Here is a 20595-nt window from a genome sequence, read left to right as displayed (position 1 = left end):
TATATATATATATATATATATATATATATATATATATGCTGCTTTCAGTAGTGTGGCAATAAATGTCACTTCTTTCTTTACACAATTGTTTTTCTTTAATTTTCAGATTATATATGTATTTAATAGCTTTATTATTTAGATTTTTAACCACGATTTATTTTAAGGTTATAATAGCAGCCTGAACCTTGTGGCCAATCAAATTTTAGAAGTAACTTTTATTATTTTAAATTCTAATAGATTACATTCATCTGTTTTATTAAGTTTTTTCTCTATGCTCATTTAAATAAAGAATGTTGTTAAATACATTTACTTTTCCTAGTGCCTTAGTGTAAGAGAAACTGTAGATTTAAATGTGTTATTCTTGCAAGAGAGAAAAATGAAAAAATACTGTTTTTTGATAACATAAAACTATATTTTTAACTTCAGATCCTTGTTAACACACTATTCTTAATTCTAGCTTGTGTTAGTTTTCCATGTGCACGCGTGTAGTGTCTTATTTTTGACACTAGGAGTCAGTATAAGACAAATACATATTCCCCACTTCAAATGTGTTATTATATTGTATTGAAGTGTTAGTTATTATATAGCTATCATTTAAATGAATGCATTTCGTAATATATGTTATTATTTATGTATTAATGCATATAAAAATTAATTGATATTTTCTTCAAATAACATTTTATAATAGTCTTAATAATCTCATTATCTGTTGCATAGGTAACATTACCATTTTATTCATTTATATGTGTTTATACTTTACAGTAATTTATGTATTTAATCATTTTATTTTTAAAACATTTTATTTATCCCTTTAATGTGCACTCCTTAAAATTTTTTTTGGCCCACATCTTGTACTGAATAATAAGCTGTCACAACTCTGATAACTGGTTATAAGCAATTAAAATAATAATGATAACCTATGGATAAAAGGTCAAACAGGTGGTTATGATGCGTGTTAAAGTGTTGTTTTCATTAACCTCATTGATTTGATTTAATCTAAAGTTATAATTATATTCTCTGTTTATTTACATTCATTGAATTATGTATATTATTTTCTAAAATTATATAATTTATTTAAAAATATATTTTATTTCAAACGTATTTTCAAAAATTTTTATCAAATTTTATTGCTATAAATTGTAACATTTATTGGATTTATTTGAATGCTAATAACCTCATATGCCTTTGTATTTAATGTTAATTTAAAGTAAAGATTATACTGATAATTAGCTTGCTTGCTTGCTTGCAGTCATTGATTCTTTTCCCCTCTCTTTACTTTTTATTTAACCTTCGAATAACAAACAGGCATTTTTAACATATATTTTAAACATATATAAAATACAAGCAGCTTATAATAAATAAAATAATACAAAATATAATAATGACATAAATAAAACATAAAAAATAGGCAACATGTTATTTTTAGATGTCAAGTAATGAGAACGGACTGTAGGGGGCGCTGTTTCCTCTTAATTAAGCGCAGTCTTTGAGCATCGGTGAAACACGGCAGATGAGCGCAGGTTGAGATGAGAAGGGCGTTTTTTCAAAGGTTTTTTTTTTTTTTTTTTTGGGTGTGTCCGCGTTGTTAACTTTCTCAAGTTCTTACAGAAAAGTCTCACATTCCTCTCTGTCGCTCCAGGGACTCACAGCTCTCCATATGGATTTCTATACCTTTAAGCTGCCTTTGCTTATCATTCTGGCCGCTCTGGGTAAGTTTAAATAAAATTAGAGACAAACGCGATGCTTGACGCCTTTCGTCTTTTATTTTTATGTTTTAAAAGCTCAACTCTCATTTAAGACTGGCCTATTAATAGTAGTATACATTAGAATATAGAACGAGTCGTTTAAATTCATCCTTATGTTCACCTGACTCAATATCGTGCCTTCTTCCAGGATGGTGTTCCGAGAGCAGTCCGCTTGCAGCCGACAAAATCAATGGCGTTGTAGGTAAGTGGGTGTATGGAAGTGTTGACATATTATGCAAATGATTCCAATGTGCTTTAGTTTAAGAGTTTGTTAATGTTATCTCATGACTCTGATATCAATATTTGGTAACATTATTAAATGTTTTCTCTCAGCTACTAATTAGGCTAACATTTATCGATAGCAAGATTGTTGTGGTAGTTTAGGTGTGGGTTCTAGGGTGAAGGGATCTTGGAAATGAAATTGAAGGAAGACAGAATTAAACTTTGCTTTGAAGTAGGCTACTAATATTAGTAAACCAATTGAATATATGTTTCCTTATTAAAAATCTTAAATAATGTTGATATTTTTGTATAGGGCTTAAGTAATGGTGTCTGGAGAGCTTGAGAAATGTTGGTTGTCTTTAGTTAGTTGTGGTTTAAAACCAATGTTATTGGCTATTTTTAAATATGTATTTGAAAGTGTTTGTATTTTGAAAGTGTGTGTGCGCGCTCAAGTGGGTGTGTGACCCTTGTGTTCCACTGATATATTGGCCAAAAAAAAAATTATAAGGTTCAAAATTATAGATTTTCTTTGCTAAAATCATTAGAATATTAAGTAAAGGTCAAGTTCCGTGAAGATTTTTGTAAACTTCCTACCTCAAAATCCAATTCTTGTTTAGTAATATACATTGCCAAGAGCATGATTGGAACAATGTAATTTTCTGAATATTTAGATATTTATTTAACCCTGTGAATTTAGATTTTTCTTTAAATAGCGATATCTCAGCTGTATTACAATATATACTGTATATATTGCCTACCAAACCAAAACATCAATGGAAATTTTGGAAAAAATAAAGTAGAAGAAAGGATTATACTTTGCTTTAGAATCAAGCTACTAATATTCACCTGTAAATGAATAGAATGTGTGTTTCCTTATTGAGAATGTAAAATATTGTTGATATTTCTGTAGGGCTTAAAGTAATGGTGTCTGGAAAGCTTGAGAAATGTTGCTTATCTGGTAGCCGTAGTTTAAAACCAATGTTATTGGCTATTTTGTGTTTGAAGTCTTTGTATTTTGAGAGTGTGTGTGCGCTCGAGTAGGCGTGTGACCCTTGAGTCTTATGTTCCACTGGTCTATTGGCCAAAAAAAAAATTATATGGCTCAAAAGTATAGTTTTTCTTTGCTAAAATCATTGAATATTAAGTAAAGGTCAAGTTCCATGAAGATTTTTGTAAACTTCCTACTTTAATTCAAAACTTAATTGTTGTAAAGTAATATGCATTGCTAAGAGCATTGGAACGACTGGATATTCACGCCAAGTTGTTGTCATTTGACCATATTTTTGTGTGTTAAATAGAAGTTTGCATTGTCATTCACTCATTTAGATGTTGTTGAATGACTGAAATGTTTGTATACATTCCTAAGATCTTTAATTAAGTTACCTTTTCTTTAAAACAGGTAAAAACGTGACCTTCAAAACAACAATCACCTCGACGGCTGACATTCTAACCGTAACATGGACCTTCAACAAAGGTCAGCCAATCGGGATGGTCACAATCGTTCCCTCAGCGAACAATGTAAATGTTGACCCGGCGTACGTCAACAGAATCAGCTGCAACAAGACAACGTTTCAGCTTCAGCTTGGGCCGCTAGTCAAGGGGGACACAGGGGAATATATTCTCACTATAGTCACTACCAGTGCAAAGCAGGAGACGGGACAGATTTATCTTGAGGTTCTTGGTAAGTATTGAATGTAAAGTGCATTAGTTACTGGATAGTGAAGTCTCGAACAAACTTCTTAAAAAAATTGTTCTCCTAAAAATGAAAATTCTGTCATCATTTTACTTGATCCAAACCTTTATGAGTTAAAACACAAAAGAAGACATTTTGAAGAAAGCTGAAAACCTGTAACCATTAACTTCCATAATAGGAGAAACATACACTATGGAAGTCAATGGTTACAGATTTTCAGCTTTCTTCGAAATATCTTTATAGAATAGGTTTGGAATCACTTGGAAGATAAGTAAATAGTATGTACATTTTCATTTTGGGGTAAACTATCCATTTAAAAGCATTATTGAGCTGCTATTTACCATTCATGGCAGTAATGGTCTATATGTACATTATAATATGGAGTTAAATTTGAGAACGATGAAATATCTGATTGAATCAACCCAAGTAGATAGTGCTGGTGACTCAGTTAGTGAATTCTGACTGCAGTATAACTCACTGCATAGACATTCATTCAGTGACTGGAAAGCAAGCGTTTGATGTTAGATCTCAAGAGTTGGCTATCCTAAGGTTGTTGATTGAATCCTCAAGAAGCAAGTCCTGACCTGTAGCTTTTATGGCCATGAGCAAGACATTTCACCTCTGAGGGTGTACTCCCTGTTCAAATGTAAGCAACACAATCCATTGTTCTTTCTTTTTCTCTCCAGAGCCTGTAACCGATGTTAAGATATCGTCAGATGTCTCTGAACCTGTGGAGTTCAACAGCACTGTGCTTCTTACCTGCTCTGCTAAAGGCTCCTTTACATACAAGTGGATAAATGGTTCGGTTCCTTTAGTGGTGGATGGCACACGCATGCAGCTTAACACTGCCGGCAATGAGCTAAAGATTTCCGAAGTCCGTCGTACAGATCTTCTAGGACCCATTTTCTGCATAGCAGAGAACGCACTGGAGTCTGGAAAGAGCGCGCCGTTCAATCTCACCGTGAGCTGTACGTATCTGAACACACCCACATGTGCTTAGTCTGAGATATGAATACAATGCCTTAAAAGAGCAGTTCAGCGGTTTGCTCACCCTCATGGCATTCTAAATGCTAATTATGTCATTTTTTTAATTACATGCAACAAGAAATCTCAATCTCAATCATCATGTCTTTCAAGCTATAAAATGGTTTAATGAAAATACTGAACACGCAATATACTATCAGTATGTTTACAGTACATGACTACACTCAAAAATATTTTGGCCTTATTTAAAATGAGCTTAATCAACACTATTCTTGTTTTTTAGGACAGCTTAATTGTTTTATGTTCAATCCACTTAAATTTGTAAAATCAATTAAGTTGAGTTAATCGATTTGTGTTGGGACAACATGAAGGGATTGTGTGGACCCCAGCATTTTTACAGTGTATAGTATAATTAATTGAATAAATCACACTAAATTTTTTAATTTGCTCATCCTTCAATTGTTTTATTATGTTAAACGCAAAATAAGTTATTTTGAAACATGTTGAAAACCTGTAACCATTGACTTTCATAGTAGTATTCTTCCCCCCTACTATGGAAGTCAGTGGTTACAAGTTTCTAACATTTTCCAAAACATCTTCTTTCTGGTTTAATAGAATAAGAAAACTCACAAAGGTTTGGAACCACTTGAGGATGAGTAAAGGGGGCCGCACACTAGATCCACCGCGTCGTGCCATGCAGCACCATGCATTTTAGATTTCTAAACATAGATCTCTATCAGTGTACGCACACCTATGACTAAGGTTCATATTTTTGCCACGCCACAGAGCACCATCTGAACAGTTTCATTTTAAATAACAAGCGAATGTGTGTGTCTGGTGTGTGATACTCTGTCATGTGTGTGCCGTGTTGCGGCGCATCTGGTGTGCGACCTGCTTAAATAATGAGTAAATTATCATCCCTTGCAAAACTGTCGGTTTTTCCCTCACTTTTTTAAATGCAGAGGACTTTGATGTCTCTTGGCTACATGAGAATGCATTCCAGGACAGTTATTGGCTACTTTATTAAGAAATATCAACTGTAATCTGCAGTCCTTTAGTAGCCCTTGTGGGTTTGGTTGTCCGAAACACGTTATTAGTCTAAACCCAAAAATATACATACACATATTTGCAAACTCGCTTTTTGTAGTTTACACAAGGACGTGTTACTGTATTTGTTTCACAAAGTTGCACGTTGAAGCCTACTTTCAAAAGATTGCATTTTTTACATTGATAGTTTTCCTTTTCATTTATTTAGAAGCCATACAATAGCTTTGCAGTTAAAAAAAGTGACATTGTGGTCCAATTTGATTGGAAATATCATTTGTGTGACACAGGGTTACAGTGTAACCTGCTTATCTAATGTTTACATTTGTAATATTTACATTATTTGTTAATTAATAACCAACTCATGTAAAACTCTGAATCTGCGTACAATTTTGCAAGCTGCTACTGTTCACCGAAGGTCGCATTTCGGTCAAAGACGCATGCTTTGAGAGCCTTTCTGAATGAATGAATAAATGAATGAATAAATGAATGACTGAATGAATGAATGAATGAATGAATGAATGAATGAATGAAATATGCTATTGTCCACCAAGGCAACCTGTGGTGCTGAAGTATAGTTGGAAAAACTGGCATTGGGCGGGTTAAAGGAACCAAAACAAAGACAGTCGTTCCAGCACAGAAAGCACATTTTCAAGGCAGAATCTCTGACTTCAGCATTGTTTTTCAGATAAACAAGAATGTTCACTTAGCATGTTTCGTTAATATCTGCAAACATGTTATGATATTTTTATGCTTTAAAAGAGTCGAAAACTTACATTAAGCACCTTTAAAAATGTAGTTTCTTTGTGAACTTGATTTTACAACAAAGCTGTAGTGTACGCATACAAATAGTTGTAGTAAATCTACCAATGCACTAGTACTTAACCTCCTGGAGGTAAGTTGAAATAGTTTTTACTGTCAGCAGTCTTTGTCTCTGCAGATGGTGCACACTAGAAAGTACACATGACAGCACAGATCACAAGCCACTTTCTAGTTCAGACAGGTTCAGGTGCAGGTGCAGGAAGAAAAACAAAATTGAGACCGAGATTAGATTAAATATGGTTGAGCCTATGAATTTCAGATGTCTTCAAATAGTGTTTGTGTGTGCTTTTACGTTCCAGACAGATCAAACCATACTGAAAGACAGAGCGTAAACACATTGCAGCACAGTCTCTTGAGTCTCAAACTACTGTATCATTGCTTTTTTTAGAAGCATCTTTGGGTTAAAATGCAGTTCATCAGTTACTATATAACCACATCCTGATATTAAAAACACTTCCTCCTCATTTGAAGATAATATTAGCAGTAGTATGATAAGGTGGAGGATGTAAATTAGTGTGGCATGTTTTAGCAGAGCTTTTATTGTAGAAACTAGAAATGCGTTTCATAAAGGGGTAGTTCACCCAAAAATAAAGATGTACTCACTATTTACTCTTCCTCAAGTGGTTCTAAAGCTTTATTCTGCTAAACAACACTAAACATGTTTTGAATAAAGCTGAAAAGCGGTAACCATTGACTTCCAAACAAATACTATGAAAGTCAATGGTTTTCAGCTTTCTTCAAAATATCTTCTTTTCTAAAGAAGGTTGAAAAGGTTTTGGCAAGTAAAGGGTGAGTAAATAATGATACAGTTTTCAAATTTGGGTGACCTATCCCTTTAAAAAAGAAAATGCATTATTTTTAAATCCAGAAAACATCATTTGTATAAGTTGTAGTGTAAATAAAACATATGATGCTAACATACCTTAAAAGAAAATACTATAAATACTACTTACTATACTAAGTAGAGTAATTCACACAATGACCTCATCGCTGTGACGTTGCTTCAAAACCGGAAGAATGAATTTGGCCTAAACAATGCAAAAATGTTCACTTGTTAATGAAATATATGTGTCCTAATAGTGTTTTTAACAACATGGCACATATATATGAGAAATATTGCACAAACAGTAGTGCGATATGGCTGTATATTGGCACTGGTGGGAGGCGTGTGTTGGCTTACACCCTATTGACACGGGGCGTCAGCATCAACGCTTCCTATTCACTTTGAATGGGTGACGTCAGGCGTTGCCGAACTGCATTGTGGATCCGTCGGCACTGCTTCAGTGGTGTTGCTCGCTGCAAAAGTTGGGACTTTCTCAACTTTTCAAGCACCGACGAAAGCGTCAGCCAATCAGATCACTGAATGCAAATACACCAGCTCAGACAGTAGTCAATTGCTGACTAATTTTATTGGCTGATGTTGCTATGATGATCGCGTCAGCCCCAACTTCAGACCTGCCCTCTGTCAAGCGTTGACACTCAAGCCCCGTGTGAATTCACCGTAAGTGTCCGACTATGACAATATACAGCCATAACACACAGCTACAAGTGTGATATTGCATTTATACAACAGTTTGACGGCATAATTGTGTATATAAAATGCAAATCAAACACTGAGAGTCTAAAAATCATTCATACGAGGAACTACTTTCTTCTACTTTCATCTGCAGCTGACGTCAGAACAGCAGAAAACTACTTCACCAACGTCACTTTAGAGCTATTATTTGAATGATTCTCTAGCGTAATGTCTAAAATGATTACTAAACAGGTGATTTTGCTCACATTTTAAGATTATAAGGCTGAACGGCATAAAATGTCATCAGTCTACAGAGATTTCTTAGTATTTTTCTGTTGCAGTCCGGATTTCACAATAATTAACCCCGAAAAAGCCAAAGCAAAGCAAACACTACGAGATTACTATGGTATAAATACAGCACTACAACATACAAAAGAGAGAGATCGACTTAAAATGTCACTCACCTTTGTTCAGCTGTAGTTTGAAACTTATGCTGAGAAAAAGCTGTTTTTCTCCTATAAGGACTTATTATTCACTCTCTTGTGGCGGAACGTCAACTGTCTTTGATCTGCTTTGTATGACAGGCTGGCCCCAACACTGAATCAATTATGAATATTTAAAAAAGGCACTATCCTTATAAATAAACTGCATAGTTGCAATCTAAACGGCTACATTCTCAATGGAAAAAGCCTCAAAAGTACATTATGTTGTCCAACAGCTGCAATATTTGTCAAACTGTTGTTAGTGTATTGTACAGTCTATTGATCTGCTGTCACTCTACGTGGGCGGAGTAATACAGAAGGGTGAGGAGGCTGCACGAGTGCTGCTTTTTGCAGAAAATCACACGACTATCAGCCAATCAGATTCGAGAACTAGACAGAAATGTTGTAAACATCTAAAAAATGTGAATTAACAATGTTTGTGATTTACTAAAACAGTTCCTAAATGTTTTTCTTCACCATTTTCTGCTGGACCTTCTTTTCATCGTCTTTTTTCCCCTCTGTGTCTAGATGGCCCTGAGAACATCCTCATGAATCAGTTTCCAACAGATTCATACCTCAAGAAAGGATCTAGTTTAACACTCAGTTGTGCCGCTGATTCAAACCCTCCTGCTTCGATCCAGTGGATGTTTAATGGAGTGAATCTGCCCCTGAACGCCATGTCTTCCCCAGCCAACTTCACTCTCAACAGCTTAGAGGAAAAAAATAGTGGAAACTATACCTGTGTAGCCTACAATGCAAAGACCAAACGCTACATTGCCTCGCAGGTTGCATTTGTGACGGTTGTAGGTAAGTCTGAAATCATACACACAAACAGAAGTTCCAACAAGTGTACACTGTTTCTGTTGTGCTATACCACTGTCTTACAGCAGTTTGAGGAAATGCAAATTCAGACTATGTTAAAATTATAGACTCTATTTTAACAGTCTAGGCGCAAAGTCTAAAGCTCATGGCGTAAAAGCATTAATGGCGTGTCCGAATCCACTTTTGCTATTTTAAGGATGGAAAAATACGCTTTGCACCCTGGCGCATGGCCTAACAGGGCTGTGCTTATCCTCCTAATGAGTTATGGATGTGTTTTGAGCATAACATGCATTAAACCAATCAGAGACTTATCTTCCATTCCCTTTAAGAGTCAGTTGCATCCCGCCATGGCGCATTTGCTATTTAAAGAGTTTACACTTGGCTGATGACTGATTATAAAGCTTGTTTGGCATGCTGTCCCGGGAGAGAGCCCTGAGCTCATAAGATCCTCGAACCCAGGGCTCCCTCTTGTTTGCAAGGCGAGAGGGGAGTTTGAGCTCAGGTAGATCTCGAGAACTCCCCTGCTGTAGTAGCTAATGAACACATAGTGATTGCTCTTAAGAGATAACTACTTACTAGGATCATGTCTTTGGTGCCGATTTGGATTAGTCAATTAATTTAAGTTGCATGTTTTTGGACCGTGGGAGGAAACCAGGGAACCCGGGGGTGACCCACGTGAGCACGGGGAGATTGTGTTAACTCCGCACAGAAACGTCGGCTGGCTTGGTAAGGACTAGAACCAGTGACGTTCTTGCTTTGAGGCAACAGTGCTAACCACTGGGCCACCGTGCCACCCATCTAGGAAAGGAGGAGGAGTAGGGGTGGAAGGGGGGATTCTTCAAAATGAAGATGGCTGTCATATGGAACTTAGGGTATTCATAGTGGCTTAGGAATCGTCTGATTGGTGAGTCATAAATTGAATAATGCAGGGCCGGCTCCAAGCAATCATAAGCATGTGATCCTCTGGAAACTTGTTTATAAATAAACTTCACTTAAATGGCAGACTTTGTAAGTGGAAAAACTGAATGCTTCACTAGCGAGTAAACAGTTAAACAGACCATTTGCAGCGCGAGGATAAAGAATGAGCCTCCTCCATTCAGCCTCTTTACTTTTTCTTTACTTTACTCCTTTACTTTACTCCTTTACTTTCGTGGAGTAAGGAGACAGTGGAAACTCACTCCACTGAAGACATCCTTAAGCCCACATATTTATTTTTGTTTGTTAAGTGCACAGATTTGTTTCAAAAATACTTTTAAATTCAGCTCTTATTTCCAGCAAATGAATAAACGAACATTAATAACAAAGTCTGATCAAACAAGTTATATTCAAACACAGATTCTATTCTTATGCCCCATATGGTAAGTCTCCAAAACCATACAGGTTGACAAATCTAAACTTGTTTTTTTTAAACAAATATAAATATGCATATAACAAATAAAACTGCTAATAATAATAACATTAGACAAATGCAAATTGTCATGCACAAACTGAAAAAAGTCCCTTGAGATGAAAAAGGCATGGAGGCAGTGGTTTTTATATTTATGTAGAAAAATATATTTTTTGTAAGATTTTACTCCTTTAATTTCTTTCATATGTTAAGGTATTTGTGTATTGCTGTACATCATGTGTGTATTAAGGAAAGCGTTTGGACCTGCATAGGTGCATAACTAATACACTCTACACTGGACTTCAGAGCAGCTTTCAGCTGGTTAATGGCACGCTCTATTTCTAACCTTAACACACCTTTATAGACTGGCACGCCCATGAGTCCACAAAGTAGCGCACATGAATTTGCTATTTAAACAACATGGCGCAAAACATGAAAATTATTGTTGCTCTAGTCTGAAAATAGCAACAAATCGTGCCAAACACATCTTGCACCTTATTGCGCTGGGTGTAGGATAGGGCTTTATATATACTGTTGAATACACGAATCAAAACTATTTCTCCAAAAAAAAAAAAAAATCACTGATTATAAAAAAAGGTGTAATTTTGACTTTGGGTGATATTTAAAAATCGATTCATTTGTTGATAAATAAATTTTTTTTTTGCTATACAATATAACTATACAACTCTATTACAGCAGTTTGCGTAAATGCTAATCAGACTGTACGCTCTAAAAATAAAAGATTGTATATATTATTGAATACACAAATCAGAATTTTCTCCCCAGTTTTTTTTAAGGAATCACTGATCATACAAGGTGTTTTTATGTAATTTTGTCTGTGAGTGATATTTAACAATTGGTTGATTTGTTGACAAATTTAAGTTTTATGTACTATAAAATAAATACTACCTCTTACTAAATTTGCAGAAAATCAAATGATTGTAGAGAATGTTTAAAATATTTCAAGCTTTAATTCTAGGCTCTATTATTTTATCAGCATTTAAAAGTGTGTAACAATATTACTTCAGAAAAAGAATACGCTACGAAAAATCTAAAAGAGATCTAAAAGGGCTCACGCAAAAAAAAAAAAAAAAACTTTTTTTTTCTTCGGTAGAACATTGAAGAAAATTTGTTATTGTTTGTTATTTATTTGTATGCATATACCTTAAAGTGGACATATTTCGCAAAAAAGTTCTGTGGCAACAGAAATATAACCAGCAGAAACACTTTGATTGACATTCTCCCTTTGTACGTGTCATCAGAGGGGCAAAGCTCCGCCAACTAGTGACTATCCCTCCTTCATTAGTATAGAACGTCAGTCTTGTTTTTGAATCTGCCACTATGCTAACACATAGTGCTCCGCCTTCTTTTAAAAAGAGCACAATCTCATTTAAATTTAAAGCGACAGTCACCAAAACGGCACAGTTTGAATCAAAACCTAAAAAGGGTAGTTTTAAAGTATTATAAAACATTATTTGTGTGGTTTTTTGAGCTGAAGCTTCACATACACACTCTAGGGACATCACAGACTTATTTTAGATCTTGTAAAAATGGGCACAATAGGTCCCCTTTAAAACCCCATCACCATTCACTGCCATTATATGAATCACCAGGGATTTTGGATTCAGCTAAAAATCTTCTTTAATGTTTTACTAAAGCAAAAAAGTCACCTACTGTACATCTTGGATGACTTGTGGGTGATTTTGGGTGAACTATCCCTTTAAGAGGTGGTATTTCTATGAATGCATGGTGCTGTATAGGTATACCATTATATAGGTATACCATATGCTGTATATATACCATTGTGTTTTTAAGTGAGTTAAGACATCTATTGAAATCTTTGGATTAGCAGTGGAGCAGCACACAGATAGACATGCTCTGCCATGGTGACTTCAATGCCAACAAGTGAGATAAGGATTCAAAACAGTCATAGAACTCTGGGAAGTTGAGCAAACATACTCAGCTTAGAAGGACAATGAAGGAGAAACTACAAGAAAGTTAGATTTCTGAGTTAGATGTTGAATTGCTAGTTTATTCAGTCATTGTTTACTGGGTTATTTTATTTCCGTGTTACTTTTTTGGTTCCGTGGAAGGCAAAAAAAGCTGATTTTCTGCTGGTTGCTCTTTTTCCGGTTACAATGAGTGGGAACTGAGGCGTCTACTATCTCTATATAATGAAATTACTTGAGGTGGTAAAACAGGTAGAAATGTAAACTCACAACCATTGTTAGTTTCCTTATTATGCTGACAGTGTTTCATTCAAAAAATTCAATTGGATTAATACATTTTGACTTAAAAATGATCATTTACTCACTTCTTCATTTGTTTCAAACCTCTTTGAGCTTCTTCCTTCTGAACACAAAAAGGATCATTTTGAAGAAAGGATATTTTGATTTCCATAGGGTTATTTTTTTCTGCTATGGAAGCCAATATCTTTAAAATATCAGACCATCAGTTTTTTTGTGTGATTTTTGCGATAATCACTATAATCATTTTGTGGTGGAAATTCTCAGAAATTTGCGGAACATTTTGACATCATGTATTTCACTCAGGACATGCGTTAGGTCTTCCCTTACCGTAATACACCTAAAACACGGATTGCCATAAAACTCGTCATTGGCACAGAAAGAGTTAATCGGTTAGTGAAATCCTTTATCGATTTGACTCGCATTATAAAACCAGCCATTCATGTAAAGCAAAAACAATGTCTTTCAATTCAGTCACGTCCAGCAGCCGTCATCCTTGACCCATCTTTATCGTTGTAAGCTGCTTGCTTTTCTGTCTGTTCCATTGCTCCATTTGTTAGATGTTTGTTCTCAATTTCTTTTGCAGTCTGAAATGCATCAAACGCACGAAACGCCCAATTCGCACCATGTCATTCACTTGATATGTGCCACAGGATGTCTAATCGCGTCTTTGCATTGACTTCAATTGTAAATCACTCACGCTTGATGCTTCATCCACGTAACTTTTTTGTCCCTGAAAGAAAACATCGTAATTGGAAATCCGCTCACCGCAATATTCAAACCCTTGGGAACACCTGTGGTCTGAACCAAAGTACACAGGACTGTGTTCTCTGGAATCCTCTCAAGTGGTGGGCTTCTACATTCCGATTGCTTGCCGGCGAACTGCGTCATAGCAAGTTGAGTTGATTTCAGCTCTTCTCGATGCCCACACTGGCAAAGACTTGCTGCGCTGCTCCTGGCACTTATTGCTGCCCGGCACTTATTGAAAATGAATGACTACCAGCTAATTCTGATGCTCCTGCCACTTTTGGTGTGAATGCACAGTTAGGATTGTGAGGGCGCATTTTTTGATAGACACTCAAATACATCACATGCGCTGCGTATGCAACGTCTATGTATAACGTAAAAACAAAAAAAATTGCAAACTGAAATAAATATAATTTGATTATATGGTTTAGAATTGGTTGTTTTATGAGATTATTAAAAAAAAATTTGTGACTTTTTTTTGGTGTTTAAACTATTAATTTTGCAGGAACAGAAAAAAATAATGACTTTTTGTTGATTTTGCATTGGATTCAGCGATCAGAAGGGGTCTGAAATATCTTCTTATGTGTTTAGTAGAATAAAGCAGCTCATAACAATTTGGAACCACTTGAGTATGAGTAGTAGTATGTAACGATTCACCTGACTCACGATTCAATACGATTTGCGATACTAATCTCACAATACGTTTTAGTCATGGTTTTTTAAACAAAATTATTTAAACGAAATTTAAGGTGAAGAGGCTGTTTTAAAAACAAATTCCAAAAAAAGAATGATATAAACTAAGGAAGACTCGTTAATATAAACAAACTAAAACTAAAGCGAGCTTGCGCCTGTAAACACAGCGCCCCCACTGTTTAAAAAAATGTATCGCGATTCGTTCAACATTTTTACCAATTTGAATCGTCACATATTTAAATCGATTTTCAACCGGCTCATGGTCAATCGTTACATCCCAAGTCAATAGTGAGTAAATAGTCATTTTTGGCTGAACTATCCCATTAAATTTAAATTTGTGTTTCTGCTAAAACAGTCATATGGCTTCAGGAGACTTATTATATTTTGTATATTATATAAAAACTGCTTTTATTATAGTTTAAAGACTTAATAAGTTTACAACTTTGACATTTATAATGATATGTCTTTCCCTTTTCTTTCTCTCAAAACTGTTTTTAGGAAATCACTGGTGTGTAACGACCCAGGGCTCGAAAGGGCGCAATGAAAAAAGGGATACTGAACATATTTTTATTTAAACCATTTTGACCAAGATTAAACCATTTAAACCACAAAATGTATGTGAAGACATTTCAGTTTTTTTTAATTAAGCTGAGCATATTTCTTTCAGTTGTTTTCAGTGTAAATGCTAATAAAAAAATTATAATAAATAAATAAAACACCAGCAAGTTGATGAGGCTCTTTTTAGCCATGGCTCACTCACCAGCTCTCCAATCACAATGGATGTTGGCGGGGTAAACACTGTCAGATCTATTGCCACTATATTTGTCTTACTCTCAATGGAAGAAACAGTTTGAAACTATTTTTTAAATGAGTGCTGGCTTTTATAGCTGCCTAAAAACACTTTGGTCAACCTAACTGTCAGCAGGGTTAGTTGCTTGGGGGAAAAAAGATACAGTGATGATACTGTTGGGGGTGGGGAGCTGGTGATTACAACCCAGGGAGAATCCGAGCACTGCAATTTCAATTGAGGAAGACCAACCCCCTCCAGAAACACCGAAACTAAAACTGAATCAGTCCGGCTTACTCTTGCTCCAACTCTGACTGTCAGAAATCAATGTTGTGTGTTGGCAGATTAGTGCATGGAAGTGTAATGGAACAACAACAGAAACCAAAATCTATTTCTAGAGCAGTAATCTATTCTAAATGTCATCTAACCCAAACCTTATAATAACTAACTAATAATACACATGATGTGTTTGCACACTTTGTATTTTTCAACATTCTGAAAACATAGCCCTATATACATTTCTGGAGATCGCGAATTATGTAGCCAGTCGTAAGTTATGGTTGCATTTCGTCTTTAAATTGATTTCCGAAAGATGACCATGTCGCAGTTTAGCTAAATTAATTCAGACCTCTTCCTGAAGTGATGTGTGCTGCACCTTCGCCGTTTGCGCTGCATAAAAACGATAATTTCCAGCCGTAACCACACTTCATTCTCGAAATGTATAGCTTGTCTAAAGTGATGTATTCAAACTATATAGTATACTATGAGCAGGGATACAATCAGTCAACGCAGTCGTAGCTCCATAGTCAAAAGCGTCATTTTGTTCCATTGGCATTTTCCCACACGTGAATTCTGACCAATCGAAAAGCAGTTTAGGAAATGCGTTCAACAACATCTGGCCAATGAGTGATGTACATTTTGTCACATGGCTGCATTTTGGTTCTTTTCAACTGGTTTGGACCAAAGCAATCAGTGTGGTGTGAAAAAAACCCAAAGACGGCAGAAAGTGCTACAATGTATCATTTCTTGCCCTTAGTCCGGACCAAATGAAGCAAATTACAGATGTGAAAGCACCCCAAGTTAACTTATTAGTTAATACTAATTTAAGTAGATTGAACTTAAAACAATTAAGTTGTCCCTGAAGAACCTGAATAATTGTCTTGTTTCAGCTCATTTTACGCTAAATTAGTAGTTTGAACATGCAGCAAACATTATTTTTTGAAGTGTTGTTAGTTGACAGTAGTTATAGTGCTAAAATGGCTGCCATCAACTGTTTTGGTTTTAAAATATTCTCCAAATGATCTTTTTTTTGTATCCATCAAAAGAAAGAAGCTCATAAAGTAGAATTTTATTTTGGTAGAACTATCAATTTAGGTCACAATGAGATGTTCAATTCTGCAATTTTGAGTGAACGTGTGGCGAGTAAGTAATGGCGCAATCTTCATGTCTACGGATCCTGAGCATTATAATGCAATGGCTGTTTGTCTGTCTGCATTCAAAATGGCTTTGTGACATGAAAGTTGTTTTTAAAAAGATGAACCTGTTCCTCTGCTTTGCTCTGAGGTCTGCCTCGGCTAACGTTAGCGCTAGCGCACACGGCTAGAAATTTCAGTCGTGTTTTGCTTCCTTTGGTTGAGGGATTGATTTTACATGGCTTTTGAGCCTGTGGTCTTAAATACTGTGGCATTTATAAAGAACAGTGTCTTCCTCCCTGAGGTGTTTCTCTGTGTGTGTGAAACACCAGCATGCTAAAGAAAGCAGAATACAAACTGGCTGACGTCACATGCATTTTGGGCAGGTACTTCTTGGCTAGGGTTTCACTCCAATGAATTTGTTAATGTAGGGTTTGTTTTTAAAATGGTGTCCATAATGGATTTAAATGCATTTGATTTTTGTCAAATTTTAATTCCAAACCATCCATGGAAAAACACCTCTAATGAGATCTGTTACCGGAATTCATTTCCATGTGTCGAAGTTGAAACAAGGGAGTTCATTTTCATCAGTTTCAAGTGTCTTTCTCGAAACTAAACACACAGATGGCGAGGAGGAAGACAAGGTGTGCTGAATGATAGAGCGGCAGGTATTCGGCTAATGCATGAGCCTGATTCAGACTGGTACATTCCACAGTAATGATGTCTGCTTAAACAAGAAAACAGAGCTAGAGGAAAGACGATGGTCAAAACATAAGTGCTGTGGTGAATGAAGCTGCTCTGAGAGATTATCACTGTGGTCCACTTTGCAGCTTATCAGCCAACAATCGCCTACTGAGATACAGAAGATGCAGTTTAAAACCAGTTTTTAAGATGGTGCCTTTCAAATAGTGTGTAATTTAGCTGTTTGTTAATGTAAAAAAGGTCAAATTCTTCAAAGTTTCAAACATCAAATAGTTTTTGTCTCCCAAAAGAAATATGAGTCAATTCTCCAGGATCCAGCGAAGTTAAAATAACGTTTTATAGATGTTAGTCGTCAAGGATATCTATAAGCTAGTGTGGTACAAAACCATGCCAAAATTTGAATTTAGAAGATATAAAACTGATATAAACAGCTTGCAGTTTGTCACTTCCGCCTAAATGGATCAACGGTTTTTTTTTTTACGTCATACTTCAGTTTCTCATCAAATCTTAACCAATCAAATTCTCTCTAGTATCCAACATGCCTCGCCCCCTTCAAGACACTTTTCATTTGATGTGCTTGAGCTCAACCACTCTCACTGGCAGAGCTGTGATAAAACAAAACGCTATTGGATGCTTTTTTAAAAGGGGAGGAGCTACTTTATGTCCTGCCCTCTCTGTTTTACAGATCACGTCAAACATTGAATAAAAAAAATGCACATTTCAAAGCACATCACGAGACCTTCAACCTAAAATGCTGTAGATATAGCTGAGGCCTGGAAGAGTTTGTAGGGATGCACCAAATTTTAGGCACTGTGAATTATCAGCAGAAAATGGCAGTTTTGGATTTCAGACAAAAATATGAGCAAAAAAAATGCTATACTGTGCCCAGTGGTGTTCAATGCGCTGGTTTCACTCTCCCACCAGCTGTAATCACTGTCCATTCGAAGCTGCTTTCACACTGGACACGGAAAGCACTGCGCAATGAAATCCATTCATTTCAATGGCTTGCTGACATTTGTTTGACCAATTTGTTTGACATTTGACCAAAGCACAAGAGCGTCTATTAACTTGTTACAGTTCAAAATTACTGAATATTCTAATCTGTAGTTACTTACAGTATTACTGGCAATTTTCGTTGTCAGTAATACTGTAAAATTTACAAGTGCACTGTAAATTAACAATTACAATTGTACTTTAGTTTTACAGTACAATTGTAATTATTACTTTACGGTGTGCTTGTAAATTTTTGGTATTACTGGCAATTTTTACAGTATTACTAGCAAAATTTACAGGTGCAATTAACAATTACAACTGTGCTGTAGCTTTACACCACAATTGTAATTGTTAATTTACAGTGCACTTGTAAATTTTACAGTATTACTGGCAACTGAAATTGCTAGTAATACTGTAAATTTTACAGCAATTTTTTTACTATGTGCACATCCTCACTAGAAAAGCAAAGTCTGCTCAAATAGTGTGCAGATGAGAAATTTCTAAGTAGTATACTTGTTCCTGCAATAGTTCTAAGGTGCTGTCTTGGCAACAGTGACACCTCTTGACTGGTTCACCACCAACAAAGCCAAAAAAGGCTATGCTGTGCCACAATGTCTAATGGTGTTCAGCATACTGGTTTCACTCTCCCTCCGGCTGTAATCACTGTTCATTTGAAGCTACTTTCACACAGGATGTGGAAAGCACTGCGCTATGAAATCCATTCATTTCAATGGATTGCTGCCATTTGTTGCTGCACTGATCAAAGCACAAGAGTGTCTACTAGCTCGTTAAAGTTCGAAATGACTCAAAATTTTACTCTGTGGTTACTTACCTATGCAAGAGCTGTAAAAAATGCTGTAAAATTTACAGTATTGCAATTTTGACAGTATTTCTGGCAAAATTTACAGGTGCACTGTAAATTAACAATTACAACTGTGCTGTAGCTTTACACCACAATTGTAATTGTTAATTCACAGTGCACTTGTAAATTTTACAGTATTACTGGCAACTGAAATTGCTAGTAATACTGTAAATTTTACAGCAATTTTTTTACTATGTGCACATCCTCACTAGAAAAGCAAAGTCTGCTCAAATAGTGTGCAGATAGGAAATTTCTAAGTAGTATACTTGTTCCTGCAATAGTTCTAAGGTGCTGTTTTGGCAACAGTGACACCTCTTGACTGGTTCACCACCAACAAAGCCAAAAAAGGCTATGCTGTGCCACAATGTCTATTGGTGTTCAGCACACTGGTTTCACTCTCCTTCCGGCTGTAATCACTGTTCATTTGAAGCTACTTTCACACTGGATGTGGAAAGCACTGCGCTATGAAATCCATTCATTTCAATGGCTTGCTGACATTTGTTGCTGCACTGATCAAAGCACAAGAGTGTCTACTAGCTCGTTAAAGTTCGAAATGACTCAAAATTTTACTCTGTAGTTACTTACCTATGCAGGAACTGTAAAAAATGCTGTAAAATTTACAGTATTGCAATTTTGACAGTATTTCTGGCAAAATTTACAGGTGCATTGTAAATTAACAATTACAACTGTGCTGTAGCTTTACACCACAATTGTAATTGTTAATTCACAGTGCACTTGTAAATTTTACAGTATTACTGGCAACTGAAATTGCTAGTAATACTGTAAATTTTACAGCAATTTTTTTACTATGTGCACATCCTCACTAGAAAAGCAAAGTCTGCTCAAATAGTGTGCAGATAGGAAATTTCTAAGTAGTATACTTGTTCCTGCAATAGTTCTAAGGTGCTGTTTTGGCAACAGTGACACCTCTTGACTGGTTCACCACCAACAAAGCCAAAAAAAGGCTATGCTGTGCCACAATGTCTATTGGTGTTCAGCACACTGGTTTCACTCTCCCTCCGGCTGTAATCACTGTTCATTTGAAGCTACTTTCACACTGGATGTGGAAAGCACTGCGCTATGATATCCATTCATTTCAATGGCTTGCTGCCATTTGTTGCTGCACTGATCAAAGCACAAGAGTGTCTACTAGCTTGTTAAAGTTCGAAATGACTCAAAATTTACCTTGTAGTTACTTACCTATGCAAGAACTGTAAAAAATGCTGTAAAATTTACAATATTGCAATTTTGACAGTGTTTCTGGCTAAATTTACAGTTGCACTGTAAATTAACAATTAAAACTGAGCTGTAGCTTTACACCACAATTGTAATTAATTTATAGTGCACCTGTAAATTTTACAGTATTACTAGCATCCAAAATTGCTAGTAATACTGTAAATTTTACAGCATTTTTTTTACAGTGTGCACATGCTCAC

General features: G+C 35.7%; 1 protein-coding gene across 1 annotated transcript in view; it reads left to right on the top strand.

Moving 5' to 3' along the window:
- The first annotated feature begins 1599 nt into the window (after positions 1-1599).
- Positions 1600-20595, top strand: part of si:ch211-264f5.6 (carcinoembryonic antigen-related cell adhesion molecule 5) — a 42519-nt gene continuing 23523 nt past the window's right edge. Inside the window, exons 1-5 of the mRNA XM_056480099.1 lie at positions 1600-1709; positions 1894-1947; positions 3367-3648; positions 4347-4628; positions 9037-9315. Coding sequence (XP_056336074.1) covers positions 1658-1709; positions 1894-1947; positions 3367-3648; positions 4347-4628; positions 9037-9315 — 949 coding nt within the window. The 5' untranslated portion in view covers positions 1600-1657. The remainder of the gene's footprint in view (positions 1710-1893; positions 1948-3366; positions 3649-4346; positions 4629-9036; positions 9316-20595) is intronic.

This window comes from Danio aesculapii, chromosome 19 (assembly GCF_903798145.1).
Source record: "Danio aesculapii chromosome 19, fDanAes4.1, whole genome shotgun sequence".
In the NCBI taxonomy this organism is placed as follows: Eukaryota; Metazoa; Chordata; class Actinopteri; order Cypriniformes; family Danionidae; genus Danio; species Danio aesculapii.
This window is presented reverse-complemented; position numbering and strand designations above follow the sequence as displayed.